The 24,165-nt window shown below is 31.9% G+C and overlaps 1 protein-coding gene across 2 annotated transcripts in view; it reads left to right on the top strand.

Moving 5' to 3' along the window:
* LOC145334897 (uncharacterized) overlaps nt 1-24,165 on the top strand; it is a 159,721-nt gene that overhangs the window by 119,990 nt on the left and 15,566 nt on the right. Inside the window, exons 6-17 of one of the 2 annotated variants that reach the window (XM_080180516.1) lie at nt 2,944-3,014; nt 3,499-3,607; nt 6,442-6,489; nt 9,785-9,894; nt 10,381-10,476; nt 10,788-10,859; nt 13,431-13,558; nt 13,921-14,009; nt 15,045-15,243; nt 15,567-15,656; nt 15,840-15,952; nt 22,244-22,420. In XM_080180516.1, the coding sequence (XP_080036642.1) occupies nt 2,944-3,014; nt 3,499-3,607; nt 6,442-6,489; nt 9,785-9,894; nt 10,381-10,476; nt 10,788-10,859; nt 13,431-13,558; nt 13,921-14,009; nt 15,045-15,243; nt 15,567-15,656; nt 15,840-15,952; nt 22,244-22,420 (1,302 nt within the window). The remainder of the gene's footprint in view (nt 1-2,943; nt 3,015-3,498; nt 3,608-6,441; nt 6,490-9,784; nt 9,895-10,380; nt 10,477-10,787; nt 10,860-13,430; nt 13,559-13,920; nt 14,010-15,044; nt 15,244-15,566; nt 15,657-15,839; nt 15,953-22,243; nt 22,421-24,165) is intronic. The other variant, XM_080180517.1, reaches the window with a different exon arrangement.

The following is a 24,165-nucleotide window of genomic DNA, read 5'->3' as shown; positions in this document are numbered from 1 at the left end:
GTAGTTCTGCTGCTCTTATAACTGGGAATTGATCGCACCTCTATAAATCTAATATAAAGATTAAGTTTTAAAAAAAAGGTAAAAAGAGTTTAGGAAACCATATAAGGTTTTAATCAGAAGATAATATAAGAAAGATATCTACCTGCAAGAACAACATTCCACATAAAAGTTAAACTTTCCAAGATTTTTATATTTGTACACTATCTTTGATAGCATCAGAGAAAATACTTTCCTTTTTTGAATTCCTGTTTCCATTAAAGCATTAGAAGGTCAGACATATCTGGTAATAATCACAAAAAAGTGTAGCTGTCTTATCATAAACTAAACAGCTGAGAAAATCCTGGTTTTACAGATGAACTGAAATTTTAGTATCTTCGCTACTTTAAATAGGATTAGATTGATAATATGCATTAATGATTATGCAAACGTACAGACAGGCAGACAGACAGACGGATATTAATATCTTTCACAATATATCAAGGAGGGAGGGAATAATGGTGTATAAATTATACCACTCCATCACAAAACTGTTCTGTTAAAAACTAATGAATACTGATACACCTCCCACCTCTTCTTATTTTTAAAATAAATTGGAAATAAGGGAGGGGGGTCCGGGGTGGGTATTTTTTTCTTACTCCTAGCCTCTGCGAGGGCACTATCCCTGCGGGGCTTCAAAGTACCCAATATAACCTAACCTAAACTAGACTTAAAGCATAAAACAAACGAAAGACTACTCTACTCATTATTTTCAAAATTATTTAGTGGAGGATTATTAGTGCTCAACAAGTCACTCTACGTAAATGCACCATTTTGGTTTACTGAATTAAATTGTCTTATCCCTTAATGTCCCTGGAGCTTAAAGATAACCAGATAGAAAACAGCTAATCATGTAGATTATGAGAGGACTTGGAGATAGGATTATTTTCTTCTTAACAGGGTTTCGGATCCGCATTGATTTTTTACGGATCCAAATCCTACCGGATCCGGTTCCGGATCCTTGACAATAAAAATAAAATCACCAAACCTTTCAAAAATATTTATTCTTTAATTCGAAGTCAAAAATACTTTTAATTTTCAAGTCTGACCCTAAACCTTAAAGAATGTCTCATCAAGAGAATGTCTGAGATTGTATATAAATTTAGGTGGATTTATCTTTTTTTTCCGCATTTTTTTGAGTCCAAGGATCCGGATCCGGATCCTTGGACTGGAAAATATGCGGATCCGGATCCGAAACCCTGCTTCTTAAGAAGCACAGCAATAGCAAGCTAACAATATTTAAAATATAAACGTTTAGATATATTTTGTAAAAATATCAAATGTTACTTCGTAATACTACTTTTGGCTACGCCCCTAGGCTTCTCTAAAAGATAATATTCGATTGGGTGGATGGATAAACCCTATTTTTTCATAAATCTTTTTATTACTGCTAGCCTAAAACCTGCCCAGGTATTTTGTAGACTTTGTGGTAAGGCCTTTTAAGGTTTTAAGTAACAGACGAAAAAAGTATCTAGCAATATTATGTTCTATAAATGTTAAAAGCTATATTTAACAAAGCTTCAGATAGAGAAAAATATTATTAAAAACAATAATTGTCCATTTTGTATGGAAAACGTGATTTTCTCGGCTGTCATAGAAGAAAGACGTCATAATTATTGTGAAGATTCATATTTATCTTACTTTGACCATCTTTTACGATTTAGATCTAAATAGGATTTTCTCAGCCGCTACTAGAGATGGATATCTGAAATTGCATTGAAGATTCTCACATTAAATGCGCATCTGCTCAAAAGCTAAATGTTCCACTTTTTTTGGCTTCAATTAAATTTATTGAAATTTTAGCTATGTTTTACTATTTTTTCTCCGGAAAACTTTTCCCTACTTCTGAACATATAATATTTAACCAAAGGAGTTGTGGTTTTGAGGGGAAAAAACGTACATCCATTTAATATTAATACTATGTGTAAGTGTGTGTATTTGAGTGTGAGTGTTTGTGTATTTGTGTGTGTGTGTACTGTGTATGTGAGTGTGTGTATTTTGAAAAAGTAATCTTCTCTCATTCATGTAAAATGTGGTTTTGCCCTTTTTATATCCATTTAGAAATATGCGTAGCATCTCTAAAATTTGGTTTATTTTTGTAATTTCATTTCAAGTTGTCCTCCCTGTGACAACGCCTCTTAAGGACCGTTTCATCGTAATTTTAAAGTAGCTTTTGATAATTCAGGTTAGGATCGGTGATTGTCCTGCAGGGTTAGAGCCTCCCGCAGGGGCTAGAAATATGAGAAAATCTAGTTTAAAAATACGACGAAATGACCTTTAAGACTAAATGGCGTAAGTGACTATACCTCTTATTTTCTTTTTCTGGATCTTAGATTTTTTGCCTTACAAGTATTATTGAAAAATAACAAATGGACTACCATTTTTTTTCATTAGAGAATGTATGTATAAACTTGTATTTTAAGTCCATTTACATAAAATAATGTTTTTGAGTAGATTCTTACTATTTCGTATAATAATCCTGAATGGTTGGACAGGATGGAACCTTGGGTTTAAAACAGTGTTGTGGATCCGGATCCGCAAGGATCCGCATATTTTTGAGTCCAAGGATCCGAATCCGCAAAAAAAATGCGGATCCGGATCCTGGGGTATAAATTTATGGAAAAATCTACCTAAATTTATATAAAATAGTCACTTACAAATTTTGAAATATCTGGTAACCGTATTAAGATCAGCTGATTCACTCCCACACTCTTCTCTCTCACATTGTATATAATCTCCCCTTCCCTTTTCGTATACCCCTGGTATTTTTATTATCAAGGATCCGGATCTGCACTGACCAAATTTGGAGGATCCGGATCCGCATACAATCAATGCGGATCCGCAACACTGGTTTAAAACCAGGGATTTTTGGGATACAATTATTTTGACTGTTTTTTCGTGTTTCAGGTGAGACCGGGACCGGGATGCCTGGGGTAATGCCCGCCAGTATGTCCAGATCACTCAACATCAATTCACAGGTAAATAGAGAGATAGACATATAGATAGATAGATTGACAAATATAGATAGATAAATAGATTGACAAATATAGATAGATAGATAGATAGACAAATATAGATAGATAGATAGATAGACAAATATAGATAGATAGATAGATAGATAGATAGATAGACAAATAGACAAATAGACAAATAGATAGAAAGAAATCTCATTCTTCGTCCCAATATTACGAGGGTTAAATTAGGTTAAATTAAAAAAGAGGGATGTAATCAGTGATGAAAGGGACATTGGACAACTACGTTATTTTATTAGCTTAGGTGGCATAAAAACTTTGGTAACATTCTACTGAAAGCGTTATTCTCTTTATCATATTTTGTGGGATGTACATTTTATCATACATTGTCTTATCCCTTAAGATCCCTGTTTTCTTTATTGATAAATTGCTTAGGTAGGTATAAAAAATAAAAAATCATAAATGTAAATAATCGTATTTCCAATTGTAGGACAACGGTCTGGAGCTAGCCATGGAGTTGAACCCTAAGATGACCAGTTCTATGACCAACTCCACGACTTCACTCAATAAACAGCCACGCAGAACATATGCCCACAGAAGTAAGATTCACTTTTTTATTTTACCGCATTTTTTCGTTTTTTGGAAGCACAATCTCCTAAAATATGAATTAATCTCCTATTTAGGATATTATTATGATCGTTTGCATAATCTTACATTAATCTTAATTTTTTTTTGTCTTTTGCCAAGGATACCGTATTACTTTTTTAACATTACAGACTTACAGATTCGATTAAGTTAAATGTAAAGTAGCAACGGTAAATTTGGCATTTTTTCTACAACTACATATGTTTTTTCAGGGGTTAAGAAATAAAAAGTTTATTAATAAATTAATGGATTTTCGTAATTTTTCTAAAAAGTTATTAAGCAAATGACAATTAAGATTGAGATTATTTCGATACTTCTTTTAGCAGTAATAACGTACTTTTTATGTCCCTACAAATATTATTTCAATTTAGTTTACTTTTTGGTTAGGTATACCTCATTCCTATTTGATTTCAAGATTTTTTTCTGTCTTAAACGGGTTAAGAAAGCTTTAGTTAACTGTACTATTATTTTTTCATTAATTTACTATTTCTTTATTCTTAGTGTTTTTACATAGAAATTGCACTTAATTGCTCTTTCTAGAATAACAATTTTCACTAGTATGACAATACAGTATGAGTCCAGTAAAGGCTATAATTATACTGTCCTATGAGGATAGTAAATAACTATAGGAACAGTTTTTAGAATTTATGAAATGGTCACGGCTAGGTGAGCATGGATAAAAGACACCAAATTACATAATTTTTAACACAACACAAGTAATATTTTAAAATATTTTGCTTTAATTAAAATTAGTAAGAAAATAGAGGTCCTAATTTTATTTTTATGAACATAAGTTTTTATCCTAATTAAGAGTTGTTTTAAGCACTGTGGGACACTAGTCCTGGGATGGTCTAAACTTAACCTAAACATCCTGTTATTAGGTAATCTAAATCTTTATAGACAATCGACCCTTTGATAACACAACATTGTATAGAGGTCCTAACTTTACTTGATAGCCAGTTGGCATTACGTTTACATTTTCTTTTGATATATTTTAACTTCTCTAGTATACAAACCCTGATCAAACAACTAAAAGGCATAAAATAACTATTTGTAATTCTTTAAAGTTAACTTTAAGAGGGGGAATGATAGAGGGGGTCCATTGTTGATATAAAAAGGATAGCATCATTAAATCTTTATCACTTTGTCCAAAGTTGTGGTTTAAGTAAAAAATAAATCATCAATATATAATATATTATCATTCAGGGAGGGAGGGGACAATGGCCTGTTTATTACACTAGTCCCCAAATTTTTGTAATAAAGATCAACAACTATTGGTACTTTAATTTTAATTGGTTGCTCTATTAATTTAGTCTCCAAACTTTCAACCACAAATTGGAATCTACAGAAGGGCTGATTTTGTGAATCACCATTGGGAATTATCGGCCATTGTCTTATCCCTTTAGATCCCTGATTATCATTTGTCTATAAATCCTTTATTAACAATATCATACAGGATTTATTTCAACAAGTTTCATACCTAGAAAAAAACAAAGATGATAAAATTCATAAGCAGCGTAACACAAAAAAAAATCATAAATGTGCAGTGCATTAGTTCCTACTAAGAGTGTTATGATGAGATGTGGTCATAAAAGAGAGATATGATTAGGAATAGGAAATCACGAAATCTTTCTTTATGAATAGCATGACCGACCTACCGATGGACGGACAAAGTGAATGAAAGAGTAGGTTCACTAACTATCAAACTTACCGTAAAGGACAGCCACACGGATCGACCCTAATAATATAAAATCTTTACTTATAAAAAAAAGCATTAAAAATACCCAACTGAAATACCTATAAATGAATAAATTTAAATAAAAAGTCCAGGTATTGAATTTCAATTTTATAAATCTCTATTTGAATGGCGGATAAAATTAGTGCTTATTAAAAGCTTATTGTTAAATATTTATGGATTTTCTATAACTTTTAGAAGTCAAATAATTTCTTTTTGATGAAAAGAAAAAGACATTTGATACTTCATGATATTTAAACAAGGATGACAACATCCATAAAAGCGAAGCACTGAAACGGTAGGACAAACGGACATTAACACTTATATATTGTCAGAACTAAATAATCAGAATATAAATATATAAGAGTCGAAGCAAAATTCTAAGTAAATTTGTTAAAAAAATGCTTTATACAGGATAATGTTTATGGACATACCTACATTTTTAGGACTTGATTATAGAGTTGCTTCGCTTATAACATTATACTTTGTTCTACCAGGAATCAATATACCAAAAATCAGATCAATCGGATGATTTGATCACATAAAAATTTGTTGTTAAAAAAGTAAAAAAATCAACATGTTTAAAACGGACGTACGGACATTTTGGTAATGATTATAGAGTTGCTACGCTTTCTAAATCGTACCTAACTATTAAAGGAATCACCATGCAAAATTTGAAATCGATAGGACAATCCTAACATGCCTAAATTAACGAAAAAAGCTATCCGTTACGGACGTACGGACGGACCGACCCTAATTATAGAAAAGCTTCGCTTTTAAAAATGTATAAATATACGTTAGAAGCATGTGTATATAAACTGCATCAAATGCTTAAAAAACTACTCTTATTAATGCTTTGTAGTCAAATAATACTTCTATTTGGACCATTTAGAAACCAAATGAATTCTTAATGGTCTAATATGGTGAGAAGTTAATAAAATTAGAGGGAAATTGCTGTTTTTCAATAACTCCTATGGAATTGGTATTTTTAATTAGGACATATCCCCCCCCCCCCCCCATAAAACAGCCCCCCACAATGATATTTTATTGTAGATGCCACATCCCAAAACTGGTTCACATTTGAGGAGGAGCCGAGCACAGGTGATGGTTGGGTCCAGTGGTTGCGGTGCTTCCTTGTTTTCTTTTGCGGCGCTTTCCCTTAAATTACCTTTTTGAGCACTGAATCTTCCTTAAACCTTACTTTTGGAGAAAAAAACTAAATAAAAGAAGTGGGGTGGCGGTTTTCCGTTTAATTTTCATTACTCAAGGTTAGGTTAGGCTAGATTAATTGAATACTTGATAACCCCACAGAAATAGGCTACCACAGGCAAAGGAACCGTAGGATTAGAGTTTTCCCGCAGGGGTATGTCATAGTTTCAGTGCTCGATAGGCAAATTGTAGGAAAGTACAATCTCTATAGATTTTGACCCATTAAACCTTGATCAAAATCAATCTGTAAAGTCACATTTATTATTTCTGAAGTTGTTAGCATAGTACCTACCTAATCAAAGAATAAATATGTCCTGTAGGTTGATATCGACAAGTTTAAGTGGATGAAAATATAAATAACCACCTCTTCTTATGTGCTATCTACTAACCTATTACTAAAAAAAGCTTTTCCAGTTATTGTATTTTACTAACCCCTAACTAATAAAATCAAATTCTGTTTTTCCTATTTCAATATCAACTATAATACATTGATGATAATAAAGGTTGAAACTTGATTTTAATATACTTTTAAGGAAAACCATATCGGTCCAGTGGATAGCGAGATCTTGAGCTACAGACAGACAGACATCCTTTAAATGAGATTATATAACAATCAACCCTCATTAGCAATGTTCAAAGTAAAATAACAAATTGCAATCTTATGATTCACCAAAATCCCAGTGCTTCCGGCATTCTAGAGATTTTACTGCGGTTTCCAAAGACTTTTTGCAGTATAATAATAACATCAGTTGTCCTAAAGTCAATGCTTAAATCTTATGTGATTTTAAAGTTTTAATTCACTTTTGGAATCGTTTTTACAGAAATTTCTCAAATCATTATTTACTCATCTGCCCCTCTCTAGTTTCTTTAAGAAAAATATATTTTTCAGAAATATGAAAGTTAGATAATTTATTTATATACTCTTCCATTTTTTTAATTACGTGACCAATGATCAAAGTGAGTTAAAGAGTAAATGCGCAATGATCCAAAGAGAGAGGGGACAAAGGGATGTTTATTTCAGTCCCCAAATTTTTACAATAACTTTTTCTAATTCGTTGGTTTAATAACTTGTTGGACTTTTACTGAATTTTGATTAGTCGGTTTATTTGGCCGAGTGTCCAAAAGTTTCAACCATTAATTGCAATCTATAGAAGGGGTAATTTTGTGCGTCTTCATTTGGGATGTACAATAATTTATCGGTCATTGTCTTATCCCTTTAGATCCCTGTATTCTTTCACTTTGAATTACGAGACAAACGATTAAAATAAGTTAAAGAGTAGATGCCCTATAATCTGATCATTTACTAGAATATTAAGACGTTCATTTTTTTAGAAGGTTACATGTTCCTTGTGAACTTTGGGAACCTGTATGATATACTGTACAATGTTTCCCCCTAATTTTTCCAGGGAGGGAAAGGACATTTGGTATTAGAAACAACTTCTCTCATTTCTCGGCTAAGAACTTTAGGGACTTAAATTAGATTTTGATTGGGCTTTAAAAACTTACACTGTCCTTATTTTATACCCATAATTTTAATCTACTGAAGATGAAATTATGTAAATCATAATATTCATCAATTTATCGTTCAGTGTCTTATCCCTTAAGGTATCTGATTTTTGCTCAAGTAAAAAATAAACTTTGTACACTATTAAAAGTAAGATAGTTCTTTAGTGGTTTCTTTGATCCTTAATTAGTAGTATGACAGTAGAGTATGAGTCTATCCCTTGCAGCAATAGTACTCTTAATAATGGGGTAGTATATAGCTATAGAACTAGCTTCTGAGCTTTTGAGGATAGTCAAGTAGTATGACTTGCAGTTTCTCTTTGCAAACCTTTTTTTGTTTTGTCTTATCTTCCTGGTTTTAGAGTCATTCTAAATACCTATCATCACAAAAGAGTTATTAGCTTAGTGGGGCAATTTTCAGCTGACACTTCATTTTGTTTTAACTAAAAATTAGGTATCTTGAAGAGATTTCCTCATAATATCAGAATTTGGCTGGGTATTATAATGGATATTGATTTGACTGTTAAGTACCATTCGCAATAGAATGACAGTACAATAGTAAGCTGAAATCATACTCTCACACTAGGACAGGAAATTACTATAGAACCTGTATGTAAGATAGATTTCTGAAGTCATTATGTGATATAAGCATGACAGTACAATAGAAGGCCAGTCTGTGCTTTAATTTACTCTCATACTATGGGAGTAAATAATTTTAGAAACAGGTTTTCATATCATGTCCAGTAATTAGCCACTAAATTCACTCGTCATTTTTATTCAAAGGTTTTATAACGGAGACTAAAAATAGTTAACAATAATTATGAATTGATTAAAAGACATCCGGGGAAAACTTGAACCAACAAGCTGTCAAACGACTGAACGTACATTTACTTCCCAAATAAATTGAAATAACGGTTTGACTGAATAATTTTTAATTTCCTTCTCTTTCTTTCTTATTCTTAAACTAACACAATTTTTGTTTCTTTGTAACTAACTTCTTATTAATTGTTTTACAAAAATGTCCGAACATTTAGATTTTTATTCTAATAATACAGAAGTTTTGTTTTTCAAACTGCCTATCAATGGTCCTAATTTTCTTTTACATTTACTAAGTCTAATTTTGATTAAAATATAATTCAGTTTTTTTTGTTTTCCTAAGTAGTGGCTCCAAAGGGTGTTTTTTTTTGTGTTCCCCTCAAAGTGCTTAAATGTACAGTAGCCTTCCTTCCATTTTTTTAATGCCAAACATCTATAGGGCTGAACCTTGTACCCTATATGACCTGAAGTAAAAAAGCAACACCCCCCCCCCCTTCCTTTCCCATCCCTTCATTTTAATTTATTAAGGATGTGGAGCTTCTATGTTCGATTAGGCACTTTCAGGGCCACCGACTTGTTTTGTTCTGTTATCACATGGACAACTGAACATAATAATTAGACACGAAATCTTTACCTTTACTTATATTTATTACTTAGCTCTAGCCTGTGTATGGCAGGTGTTACACTTTAATCCAACCTTTGCACTAAAAGTAATAAAAGGTAAAATCAAATCATTACACCTTTGTGATACTGACTAGATTTTTAAGCAATTGTCTTAACCACTAACCCATGGAAAAAAATCAAAATATACTTATGGATATAATTGTCATATTTGTAGACACTTTGATTACACATCTATTATTATTAGGTCGAGTAGATCTAGCCAGTAAAGAGAAAGAGAGAGAGGAGAAAATCCGGAGAATGAGAGAGCTACAAGAGGAACAGAGAAAGAAAAAATTAGAAGAGCTAAAACAGCATGTAAGTAGAGATAAGTAGATAGAAACAGATAAGACACTGATTATCTAGCGCAAACGATGGAACACGACGGATGGGCGTTACTCAGTTTAACTGTAGAGAATCTTCGCTTCAGTCCTCAATAACACAGAGGTTTTAAATACAAGTACAATAGTCATAATCACAACAATTCTAAATGCAATGTCTACAGAAATAAGATGGGTTAAATGTTATAATTCTCTTTATACATAAGTTTTGGGGGAAGGAATCAAAATAAAATATAAGAATATTATTATTATGGAGAGCGCAGCCATTCTTAAAATAAGTCTGTCCGTTACTAAGCAATATTTATTTGAATCTATGTAAGGGGTGATATTTGTCCATCTTTAGTGGATATATACATCAATTTATTATCCATTTCCTTAAGATCCCTCCCTGTATATACAGACAAAATGAAGAAAAATATACAGTAAAAAATTTGACTATTATTTATTCTTATTTTACTTTCAGGCTTTGCACGCACAAAAGTTCCGAGAACAACAAGAGGTGGAAAGAAGACGACATATAGAGGAGCTGCGCTCCAGAGATATGGATAGGAGAGCACAGGTACATAGATAGAGATAGATAGATAACTAGGATATAGTCAAATAGAGGAGCTGCGCTCAAGGGATCTTGATAGGATATAGACCTATAGAGGAGCTATACTCCAGATATATGGATAGGAGAGCATAGGTAGATAGATAGATAGATAATTGTATACAGACACTAAATGATGAACTCAACGAATATAGTTACCTATCGAATGGGTACGCTATTTTGAAACGGTCTTTTGTTCCCGTTTCTATTCTTTTGGATGAACCTTATTTGAATTAATCAAAATTGTGACCTCTTTCCTAACATCCTGTGTTTAATTCTAGGTTGAAGAAAGAAGACGTGAGATCGAACGAGCCGAGCAAGAAAGAAGAGAAAATATACTAGCTAAGAACAAGGTAAGTCAAGCAGGGATCTTAAGGGATAAGACTATGGATAAGAAATTGAATTTTATCCCCTATGATGATGAACAAAATTAACCTTGTGTAGATGAAAATTATTGGTTAAAAGTTAGGTAGTTTTGACCAACCAATTATAATCAAACACAGAGTGTAAATGTAAATTGTGAACCATTTAAGAGATCTAATATTTGATATAATTCATTAATTCATGTCTAATATAATAGCATAAAACATACCTACCTACCTAATACATGGACTAAGGCACACTAACAAACTACTTTGATATGAACAGGGAAAAGGGAATGATATTCTGACAAACAATTCTAAAGGAAATTTTACCCACAACCCCCTTCCCTTTTTCTCCACTTCTTACCCACCCCTCTTAAGTTTTTGTAGAATTGATTGTTACAATAGCTAGGCCTGGTTATGTAAAATTAATAGCCTACCTAGCACAGCTAGCTTAAGCCAGGTACAGGTTTACCTGAGCGCGCCAAAGAAACTAACTAGCAGGGGTGTTCTAGGAAGGTATTGTGAGTTCATAACCACTCTTACTTAAATCGTAGCTGTAGCTTCCCTACTATGATTTTTTTCAAAATACATTTTCTTGGCTGCTGGGTTTCAAATTTTCTTTCTACTAGAATTATGAAATGAATTGTTTGTTTCAGCGAGCTAGTTTACAAAGTTTAAAGAGCAAATCTAACTGTTAACTGGATATTTCAATCATATAATCTAATCCATCAATGAAAAATAATAAAAAAAATCATATTCTTTTACTAATTATAAAATTTTATAGTAGATACTTTCAAAGTTATATAATCTACATTTAGGCTAATTAACCATTCTTATCTTCAATTTAATTGATGAAAGCAATGATAAAAGCCTGGTGAATCTGTATCAGATTGTCCCAGAATATTTCTGAGACAATTCTGAAACACCAAGTCTATTTTTCATTTCTCTACTGCAAATTATATCTTTGAATCAAAGATATATAAGATTATTTTAAACTTAACCATCTAAACTACAATATGTCTGAAACAAGTAAACTGAAATAATCCTTACAGTAACATTCAAATATGGCTTGGTTTGTGTCTCAAAATATAGAGCTATACTACACAACAAGAACAAACTTCTTAGTAGAAAATATATTTCACTTTATTCAAGCCTTCTCATGTTTAATCATTTGAGAGTTTCTGTATATTTAATGAATGTGAACTATAACATTAACAATACTGTGTTTCCAACTGGCACATGCAGTATATGTTGAAATATCTTAAGTACTGCCAAAAAAATACTGGTAATTTAACAAAATTACTTGCTATGCTTAATTATTAAGATCTTATTCTGCAAACAAATACCTGTTCAGATGATAAAACAGAGCAGAAATGCAATTGTAATATTTGTTTGACTGCAAGATCCCAAAGATTGAAAAAAAATCAGGTCTGTATAGATCATCTTAATTAGTATATCAGATTCTAAATAATAAAACACTTTAAAAAAAGAAGAGATCTTCTTTAATAATTTGTTCAACAAACAAGAAATAGGTTCTGGTATTAATCATCAATGTAATTTGTGTCATTTATCTGATCATATTGTTAAACATGTACTGATATTACCTGTCAGAAACTCTCAAATGATTAAAATTGAGAAGGCTTGAATAAAGTGAAATATAATTTCTACTAAGAAGTTTGTTCTTGTTGTGTAGTATAGCTCTATATTTTGAGAATTAAATATACTATGTAAACTAATTCAGTATGACCTACTCTCCTTATATTTTTTTGCCACAATGGACACATACCTTGCCATATTTACCTGTTAGTGTAAGGATTATTTTAGTTTACTTGTTTCAGACACATTATAGTTTAGATGATTAAGTTTAAAATAATCTTATTTATCTTTGATTCAAAGATAAAATTTGCAGTAAAGAAATTAAAAATATACTAGGTGTTTCAGAATTGTCACAGAAATATTCTGGGACAATCTGATACATATTCACTAGGCTTTTATCATTGCTTTCATCAATTAAATTAAAGATAAGGATGGTTTATTAGCCTAAATATAGATTATATAACTTTGAAAGTATCTACTATAAAATTTTATAATTAGTAAAAGAATATGATTTTTTTTTATTATTTTTCATTGATGGATTGGATTATATGATTGAAATATCCAGTTAACAGTTAGATTTGCTCTTTAAACTTTGTAAACTAGCTCGCTGAAACAAACAATTCATTTCATAATTCTTGTAGAAAGAAAATTTGAAACCTAGCAGCCAAGAAAATGTATTTTGAAAAAAATCATAGTAGGGAAGCTACAGCTACGATTTAAGTAAGAGTAGTTATGAACTCACAATACCTTCCTAGAACACCCCTGCTAGTTAGTTTCTTTGGCGCGCTCAGGTAAACCTGTACCTGGCTTAAGCTAGCTGTGCTAGGTAATATTAGTAATAAATAAATCACGAAACCTCTCTTTCATAAAATAAAAATGTTTTCATTGTCCTATTTTATGATTTTCTAATATGGTTTTTAATATAAAATATTTTGGGAATCCTTAACTACAATTAAATTTCAGGAGCGCGCCGAAAAAATTGAATCGCTGCGCCGTAACTCACGGGGACATCTGGAAACTTTGGCTTTTGGGTCTTCAGCTCCCAGGCTCATGGAAGTTCATAGAGACTCTTCTTCCTGGGCTACTAGAAGGTAAATACATAGATAATTATAGATAATACAATAGGTAGATAACTTCTGTTCTCCCTAAGGATCTTAAGGGATTATACTATGGACATCAAAGTAAGGCTAGGGTTTAAAATTTTATGTTAGTTAATAGATATATCAATGTATAGCAGTGAAATATATAATTCGTTTCAAAAAGATAGTTACAAGATAAATAGATTGGTAATAGATCAACTAACAGAAAGACTAAAGATTTAATATTTATGACAAACTAATTGAGGCTATGTATAATAGAACTTTTTAGACATAAAGATAGTTTGCACAGAAAGAATGTGTGAAGATAAGAAAGCATATTAACAAAGAAAACTCATTTAATATTAATTTTCTAGCACATATGACCGTCGGTCCAGTGAGCGAGAGCTTGACCTCAGGTCTAAGCGCACCACATCAGCCCAAGGTCTTGACAGAAATACAGAAGGTAGGCACATTTTAGTTCAGAATTTAACCGCTAGGCGGCTTGTAATTTTCATAAAATGATATTAATTAGTAACATGAAAAGTCTGTAGATGGTGGAAGTTTAATTTATCATAATATAACACTGTACACAATGGTATAGGGTTCTTAATTTCTTCTTGATTAATCAAATTTTTATTAATATTCAATTTGTAATTGTATCATTATTATTAACAAGCTTGTTTTCATATCTTTTTGTAGGTAATTAGCTTCTAGAAGCCTATCACTTACTAACCCAAGATTTTAATGCTAACACGTTTATTATGTTGAGATTAACCTATGTCTATGATTTATTAATATGTTCACTCTGTTTCACTTTGCACACTGCACTAAAATTGGTTGAAAATAGGTTTTTGTGGATTTTCTATATGTTTTTTGCAGATTTTCTACAATTGGTTTTGAGGACTTTCTTTAAGATTTTAAGCCATTTATTTACACCTTAATTGGGTTTTAAAACAATTATTTTTTTTGTTCATTTGCTAATTTGATTTTTCACAACTGAGTTTTACAGAATACATCATAACCTATATGAATATTATTCACTTTGTAACAAGTGTACATTGTACTCACTGAGTGTACATTTCAAATTGTTTAGTACAGAACCAGCTTGTCTCCTATAAATTAAAGCAATAGGTACTTAATTATAGAATTGGATATATATGCTTCTAGAGATTCTTTATTAGGTTACCTAGTTTGGATTGTGCACTTTTAACAACATGGAGTTTTTACTCTGAACTTCTTAGACGGTCAATAGTTAAACAGTTGGCCATTAATTTTTAATGGTTAGATATCATCAAATGGTTCATTTTGCTATGAAAGCTAAGATGAAAATATTGACTGCATATTACTCCTGCTAAAAGTTTAAAAGTGCACTTTCCCTAAGTACTACTACATTAAATTATTCTCATTATGAATCATAAGTACATATTCATGTGGTTATTGTTTTCTTCACTAGCCCACTAACTATTTACTAACATTCTCGTTTCTCTATCCTTTCCAGACGGACGCTCAGCTAGCACTACCCACATGAGGCGTAGCCAACATCCTGCACTAGGCGTTCGCTCGCGCACTCGCATCTTCCAGCTCCCATTGAGGCCCCACACTGCCCCCTCTATGGGGGGTGGGGCAGGGGCCGGCCACAATAGTCGCTCTCAGCCAGTGTCGCCGTGCCGGGACACAATGCTGTTGCCGGGCCAGGGACCATTACTTAAATATTTTCTTGCCTTACTTTTTTTTAAGTTAATGACACTTTTTGTTTCAAGTTAAAAATAAGGGTAAGTTGTTTTCTGTTTGGTCTATACCTGTGATGCCCTAACAATCCAGGGCTACCCTATACCCAGTAAAGCCTAACCTAATGTAAAAACACAAATTCAAAAAAACATCCCCATCTATTTTCAATTTGTTTCAAAATAAGTTGTCCTTAGTAGAAATTTTAAAGCACTATAAAAATCTTAATTATAATTGTTATCTGTGTCATAATTCTAAAAAGGCGGGAAAATGTTTAAGTATCTGATCCATAGGGTCACTATGGAAGTGGTGGGGGTACCAGCCTGGGAGGCTTGGGCTGGGTGGTCAGGGATATTGACATTGGAGACTCTAAAACAGTTGTTGGGTAGGTTGTCATCTTAAAGTTCATGATGTTCAATGTTGAAATATATTTCTGCAAGTGACAGAAAAAATGTTCAGTTTCTAGTTTATTAAAGCAATTTCTCTTCATAATTAATGATTTCTTAGATTCATAGTCATAAAGCTAATTATTTATATTTCAAAATGACAACCTACCCAATAAAAAAAGGCGGGGGGCGGATGACCCAAAATTTTGGCCTCCCAGCGAACACCGGGCCGCCATACCCAGGACTCGATCACGCTACGACTGCAGCTTTGAGAGGGGAACCTCATTTATAAAGGGTAACTAACATTATTAACATGTTTTTATGCCTTTTTTGTTCTGTTAAGCATGGGTTATTCATTTTGCATTTGTTGTTTTTAATTTTGGCATGTTCATTTTCATTGCAATACCTATTATTTTAATATATATTTTCTAATTATTCTTTTGGATTTTTTAAAAGTATTCTATCTAGACTGGATTCTTTATTTGTTAATTTTACAAAATTGAACTTTGTTATGTGTTAGTTTGCGTCACTTTGATTTAAGCAAAGCATTTAATATCGTAATAAATTTAATCATTATAAGCAACTTTAGTTATCAATGTTGCTAATTAAATAACTTTTACTTTTTAGTGCTAAAAGCACCTAAAATATGGGCCTTTGTTCATTTTTTAATCAATTCAAACTGTTTATAAATTCAAAGATTTAATTTTGCTATAATATATTTAGACACTATTTATCTTCCTAATACATTCATCTATAAAACCACTTACCTCAATATCCTGATTACGAGATCACTACTATTATTTAAACCTCCCTAAAAAACGAAAATTAGATTTTAAAAATTTACCTGAAAATTTCCATTATTCCCTGTTTTAACCATAAAATAAAGCAAACAGAGAATTCACTTTTTCCTGTAATCAAATTTCTAGCTTTAAGCTAATATTTTGTCAGGGATATAATAGAAAGGATTGGTAAATGGACAATATATTTTTCTTTCCCCCCAAACATTGAAGGATAAAATTCTGCCTTGGGTAGCTTTTTATATTAGGGGAAGAAAGAGTTGTAGAGCAACGTATCCCAGTGATTTTAAGGGATAAGACAATGGTCAATAAATTAAAATTAGTAACTCAAACGTTTGAACACTCAACTTTATGAAATAACCAATCAATATTCACTAAAGTCCCCAAAGTTGTTAAGCCAACGAATAAAAAAAAAACATATTAACAACTCAATTTTCCCTCCCTCCCTGGAATTAATGCACAGTTGATAATGAAAGGGGGGAAAGCAAAAGATTTATAGAACTAATTTGTTATGTTTTCAAATTCTAATGGTTTTTGCAGTTGAGTCTTAGACATACAGTCACAAGCTGGGAATTATTTTAAAGCAATACTTTCAGAAAATTATATTTTTAGTTAAAGCATTTTATATAAACTTGATAAAAAATTCCTTTTGTTCAATGTGAAAAATGTCATTCTGTATTCTGATTACCATAAATTAATTTGGACTCTTATTAATACAGCTAAAACACTTCAAATAACAGAAATATAAAGTTAAATGTTAAGCAGTTATTGTAATAAAATCACCAAATATTATTGAATATTACTTACAGTCAGGCTACATGCCAGATTGACGGACTGTCATAATTAAGAAGCTATTAGTTCTAGAGTAGCTGCGCTTAGAATGTTATAACAGTTAAAAATAAATATAAAAAAAAACTGCATTTTGTAGAAAAAAAATGCAAATTTTCAATAAAAATATTTTTGGGTTAGTTTTCCTTAAAGATAGATTGATAAATAAGGAATCCTAACTAAAAAGATTATAGGTAATTACACCTACATTTTTTTGTGGAAAATAAATTTTTGGAAACCAAAAAGATAATTTATCCTGAATCCTTTTGAGGGCAAAGAAAACTGAAGACGATCATAGATAAAACGGCTACAGAGTAGCTGTTTCTTAAATATAACATAAATGTTTTAAATATGTCTTACATTCAGAGTCAAATGAACTACCTAAGCTTTATAGAGTTGGCTTTTCGTTATAAAAACTAAAGTATGTAGTTGTACACAGCAGGAGAACAGTTGTCAGAAATCTTAAGGGATAACACAGTGGACGATATATTGATGTACATCCTTAATGATGATACACAAATTTACCCCTTTTGTAATTATTGGTAAAAAAGTTGTGACACTGATAATTTGGAACTCCGAGATATTGAGCCAGCGAATATAATAAGAGAATAGGATTTTTAAACTTTGGGTACCAGTGTAATTATCAGGCAAATGTCCCCTTCCCTCCCTGATAATAATAGATTGATATTTGTGTGTGTGTGTGGTTGGGTGTGGGTGTGGGTGTGGGTGTGTGTGTGTGTGTGTGTGTGTGTGTGTGTGTGTGTGTGTGTGTGTGTGTGGGTGTAGTGGTAAATTTTCTTGCAAACCGAAATGGTCGGTCCGACTAGTTGGTTGCGCATTCACTTCCGCACATCTACCACATTATCATATCATTGTAAGTGTTGTTTGCTTTGTTGTAAACATTTTTACACGAATTACTATACTGATAGTTGAAGGCAATATTGCGTAAAGTTGTCAGTAAGATTCCAGTCAAATGCGCTTATTAGATTGAACTATTTTTAAATATGCGTTTAATTATTCTATGCGTTTGTCAACATTAAGAACAGTTAGACTTAATAAGTGCATTTGACTGGAAGATTGCTCACAATTTTACCTACTATTCCGTTTGTATTACAACGTCATCTTATTTGTTGGTTCTAAAACTTTGGGTACTTTGTTTTGAATATGATTGGATGGTTCCTATCATTAACATAAATCTACATCAATTTATCATCCATTGTCTTATTCATTAAGATTATTTACCATTGTGTCCTATGAGAATTTTATAATATGTGGAAGTGTGTTCACACCAACTAGTTGAATTATATTGGAGGCTGGGGAATGGTGTTTGTACCAGTCCAAAAAGGGTCTGCTATTTGAGATAGGTGTCTGAAAATTCTTATGAGGATTCAAACCAACTTAATAATTTTTCTTTAATTTTTTAATTTTTTAGTAAGATTTCAATTAAAATATAATTTTCATTTCTCATTTGAATGCTTTTTTTGCTTATTTGTGAAAATACCTGGCTGTTTTTTGCAAATACTTATTTCTTTCTTTTTTCCTTTTACTATTAATTTGCACTCCTTCTTTTTTCCTTAAGCATAACCTCCCACTTTTACAATGCTGTCTGAATCCCCTCCTCCAAAAAAAAATTTTTGTTTCCCTTATTTCTCTCACCCTTTAAACTGTGATTCTATTCTATTCTCTTCTACATTAACACTGAAAAATAATCATAGAATAATATCTGTTGAATAATACCTGATTGGTGTAGCTTTGAATAAGAGGGGGTGTTTTATTTATAATTTAGATCTCTTAATTTTTGTGTCAATGTACCTTTTTTGGTGTTGTAATACTTAAGTTACAAGATCTTTGCTATAATAATCTCCCCTTTTTCTTTAATCTTATTTGTTGGTCAAAAACTTTGGGCATTTTTAATTGGTTGGTTCCAACTAGTTGTGTGTAATCTTTTCAACCAATTATTTTAATCACCAGAAGAGGATATTTTGTTTATCATCATTAGGGATGTACATTAGACTATAAAAGTTGGAAAGATTTTTAATCAATATAATAGATTTGAAATCTGCATAAAATTTTAAGGATTTTTTATAAAATTCGTTTTTTATATAATTCTTTATTTAAAGGCGCAAATACGATTTAAGTTAATAAATTTTGACCAATAGGATAGCTGGATTGGAAACTACCTACGCTATAATTGGTTGAATGATGTACGTCACTTAAGCTTCTCCAATCAGAGCGCAGATAGTTTTCAATCCACCAATCACAGATCTTAAAATTATTTAACTTAATTTGTATTTGCGCCTTTAAATAAAGAATTATATAAAAAACGAATTTTATAAAAAAAATCCTTAAAATTTTATGCAGATTTCAAATCTATTATATTGATTAAAAATCTTTCCAACTTTTATAGTCTAATGTACATTGTACATAGTTTTTTCTTCCATTGCCTTTTCCCTTAAGATCCCTAAAGTTATTGTTATAAATTTCATTGAAATTAATTTTTTAATTAGCTACCTGACACCAAATCTAAAGTTATCCAAGTCTATTACCAAGTATTTTTCTTGGATTAAATTTCGACTTCCCTCTTTTTTCCCCCAAGGTATAAACTTTCTATACCCCACCCCCTTTTTCCCCAACTTTTCATGCATTTAACTTTTATATATTCTGTTGTTGGTAGCTATGCAATAGAATATTGGATCTATAGTTATTCTATTCGAGTCATAATACTTCACTGCTACAGACTAGTCCTAGTTAAAAGTCTACTGTTATACTAGGATATTAAACAGTTCCAGAACCCACCAAGTGCCTTTTACCCCTTTTCCCTCATTTCTTAAACTTTCAAACAAATGAACTTAAAACGTTGATAATTTATTAGAATAAGGTTTATTTTAGTTTAAGTTTGATTGTAGAATGTTAAAGAAACTTACTTAAATAAGTTTTAACTGCAAAAAAAGGCCAAAAGTATATTTTATAATATGAAGTGTTCTATTATCCTTTTAAAATTTTTGTGTAAACTTTTTTTGGAGACTTATACTTTTTCCCCTTGCATTCCCTCTTGGGAATTTCAATAGCTTTTTATTACCTTAGTGTAACAATATAATCACAGCTAAGGCCAACTTGCTATTGAAACGTAATAATACTGGAGTTAAATGACTTTAGAACCATTTTCAACTGTCCCAACTACTCTGATGTAAACAGAAATATATTTCTGTACCAGTAGACTGGAATTATCCAATTCCTTACATCAGCTGTGATTCAACTTGTAGTTTTATACAAGGCAAATATTAGTTATGGGATATAGAACAACTGGTTATTTAAGTAAACTTTTCTTCAAGTGATATTGTTTGCTTTCTAAGATAAATACTACTATTTTTGTAATTAAAAATCTTTTATTTGACAGTGAAGACAAATTTAAAAATAGATTTTCTTCTCACTAACAAAGTTTAAGCTAGCTAACATTGTGATAGAACAAATGGATAATTTAAGATTAAACGTGGATGGCAACATCCTAAGCTTCTAAGCACAAAAAATCATGGATGTAAAAGTGAGTTATAGAGTAGGCATTCAGTGGTCATAAAAAAAGGTCTATATTGAATAATAGTGGAGAAAATTACCTCTTTTCCCATAGCGTTACGGACGGACTGACAAATTACATTATAGAGTAGCTTCGCTACTAAAAAATAACATGAAATAAACTTTTTTTCTAAAGTTTATTTTTTTTTCTATTATTGCATTATTCCCATGAGTGGGATTAGACTGTCAACTCAAAAGGATGACAACATCCAAGAAAGCAAAGCTTAAATCAATACACATAAAAATGGAAAATTTTGAATATCAGATTTTTGAAATAGGACGATTTTATTGTTAATTGACGTACACCCTTTCTGATTATATTCTATTATTACATGAATCCCAAAATCTAGACAAGCTTCAAGAATCCTAATTTTTACAGAACATTATAAATAAATATTACTCCAAAATGTTTTATAATTGCCCAGAAGGGTAAAAAAGTCAACTTAAAATGGTGGCTCGAATAGGTTGGTTTAGAAAAAATCCCATTGGAGAGAGAGAGGATTATTTTTGAGATATCGTAATCAAAGTATCGAAGACAATATATTGTTTATACTAGACATATGAAATACATATGTACATGTTTTTCAATGCAAAATGAATGTATTTGACTGCAAAAAAAAACACTCTTTTTTATGTTATATAAGTCTGTAGATACTTGGATTACGAGATTTGCACATCAATCCCCCTCCCATTCTTTGTAATTTTTTCAACGATTTTTTTCTTCTGCATGATAATTTTGGTTTATTTCATATTATTAACTAAGCTTTGTAATAATAAGTTGCCTTGCTTTTTTGTGTGCTTTGCATGTTTGGGTGTAGATTTAGTTATAGATTATTATTTTTATTCAATAGCTGTAGATGTTCAGTATAATTTATTTTATCAATGTTTAAAGTACTTGTATGTGTATGTCTGTCAAAACGGTTGAATTCCAAAATTTATATACAGCCCGGTTTAACAACACCCGCCCCTTATAACTAAATCCCCTCCTATATTTTCAATTTATTTTAAAATTAGACAGATAGAGGGGGGGTTACAGTGCTCGATAAGCACAGAGAGGGATAGCACCTTTTTGATAAATCTTTCCTTTTGATGGCCTCAGTATAAAACTACTTTAAGATTTTTGGATATTCAAAAAAAAATGGAACAGAATGGTCAAAGATTGGGGCGAAGCCACTATACGATTTAAAAAGCATTGACCGCTCTGTTTTTATCTTAAGCCAGGGTGTGGCAGCTGCTTGCAAGCCGCGACTATGACATTTAGCGGATTGAAACATTTAATTCCCTGCATTTTGTTAGCGGCTGCCGAGCTTTGTAAATTAATTTTTTACTTTCGTGTTTTTGAAATAGCTATTTTAAATCCAAAAAGGTTGAGTAAATATTTTGTGTCTCAGGAGATGACACGACCACCCCGACCTCCTCTACCCACCATCTTGCGCAATCCTTCCACGCGCCGATCCTTCCTACTGCACACCGCCGACGCACCGACCTTATCCCCACCGTAATGCAGAGCGGCAGCGGCTCGCTGCGTGGCAGTGGCTACATCCGCACCGGTACGACCAACACACCAGGTAGGCGGACGGTTAGTGCTTCTCGCTTGGACCAACTTGCACGACCCAAACAACTGTGTTTTGCGCCTAACTCCCAAAATCCTGCGCTTTCTGCCAGCATGATAATGTCGTCTACAACTGCTACATACAGTAAAAGCATGCTAACCCTTAATGTAAACCCTACTACTACTACTACTACTACAACATTTTCAACTGCTACTTTAACCAAAAAACACCGGGCTGGTAAAAAGCATGCAATTGGGGCTTTTGGCGGCTCCAGGACAGCGCCATCTACCCCAACCAAGCCGAACGGTGGCAGCGGTGGAAGCAGTTGGTACAAGACAACAGCTGCAAAAACCGCGGGAAATGTTGAAAGTGGAAAAAATGCGGGAAATGGCCGCCACCAGCGCGCTGTAACCTCTGGGCATGGCCTTGCATGTGTTAGATCAAATGATGATGTTACATCAGGTTTGAGACCCATTTTATTTTCATTTTAAACTTGGGTCATAGCTTAATTTATTGCATGTTAATTACCTGTATTACTAACATCTTTGCATGATGAAACACCCACACACACACGTACACACATGTAAAAATGTTTAATAATCTATTTGCATGTTTTTAGGCTCAATTTATGTACTCTTTGCAATATTTATTAATATGCTCATAGACATAGATATATTTTATTCCTCTCTTTTTAAAAAATCTTAAAAAGTCAAATCATACGAATTTAAATCTAAATATTAAATTTATAAAGTTAATATTCTAATGTAGTTAATAGCTAAACTTAAATAAAGTTATTTAGACTAGAAAATTTAATTAAAATATTTGTTAGCTAAAGTTTTAAATTACAAACATTTCTCTGTTTTATTTATTGATATAATTTAATTACCACTCCTTATGTTTATTTTCATCCTTGTTTACTAAACCATGTAGTTTATAAATGGTTAAAGCCTTCTTTATGACTAACAGGGATCTTAAGGGATAAGACATTCAACTCATATTAAGAATTTCCACTTATTTAGAATTTTAAATTTTGGGGAAGTTTGTACCATCCAATCAAGATTCAATAAAAGTCCTTAACGTTCATAAGCCAACGAATGAGAGCTAATGTTTGTATATCAAAGTCAAAGGTCTCCTCCCTCCCTGATGACTACACCATTTTTGAATAGGTTATTGGTTTATTGGATAGTCCTTAATTATGGTGTGTACTCACTTCCGCATAAAATCATATCAAATTTTCAAAAAGAAACAATAGAAAAATAAAGGGGGGGGTTTTTAATTGAACCATCTCGTAATCAATGTATAAATGGCATTTAGAATTCGAATTTCGATCTAAAATTCTGCATGAGTAATCCTTGGTAGGTCTATTTTCCCTAAATCGAACAAAAAAGTTGAAAAAGTAACGGCTAACGGCTCAGCCTTTTTTTGGCTATTTTTAGGGCAAATCTGTCATAAATTACGTTGGAATCAACTTTTTGAAACATATTTTTGCTTTAAATCATGTGATATGATACAAAAACAACATTTTCAGATTTCTAATACCAGCAACCACCGGCTAGAACCGTTTGAAAACATTTTGGAGCAGAAAATAGTATTATGTGGAGATAGGTTTCGTGATGATTTGCATTGAAAATAGCCCAAAAAAATGGCTAAACTGCTGAGCCGCCAGCTGTTAGCCGTTATTTTTCCAACTTTTTGTTCGATTTAGGGAAAATAGACCTACCAAGGATTACTCATGAAAAATTTCAGATCGAAATTCGAAT

This window comes from Acartia tonsa, chromosome 13 (assembly GCF_053477335.1).
Source record: "Acartia tonsa isolate MP-2025a chromosome 13, ASM5347733v1, whole genome shotgun sequence".
Taxonomy (NCBI): domain Eukaryota; kingdom Metazoa; phylum Arthropoda; class Copepoda; order Calanoida; family Acartiidae; genus Acartia; species Acartia tonsa.
Note: the sequence above shows the minus strand (reverse complement) of the source record. Positions and strands in the feature narration are given on the sequence as shown.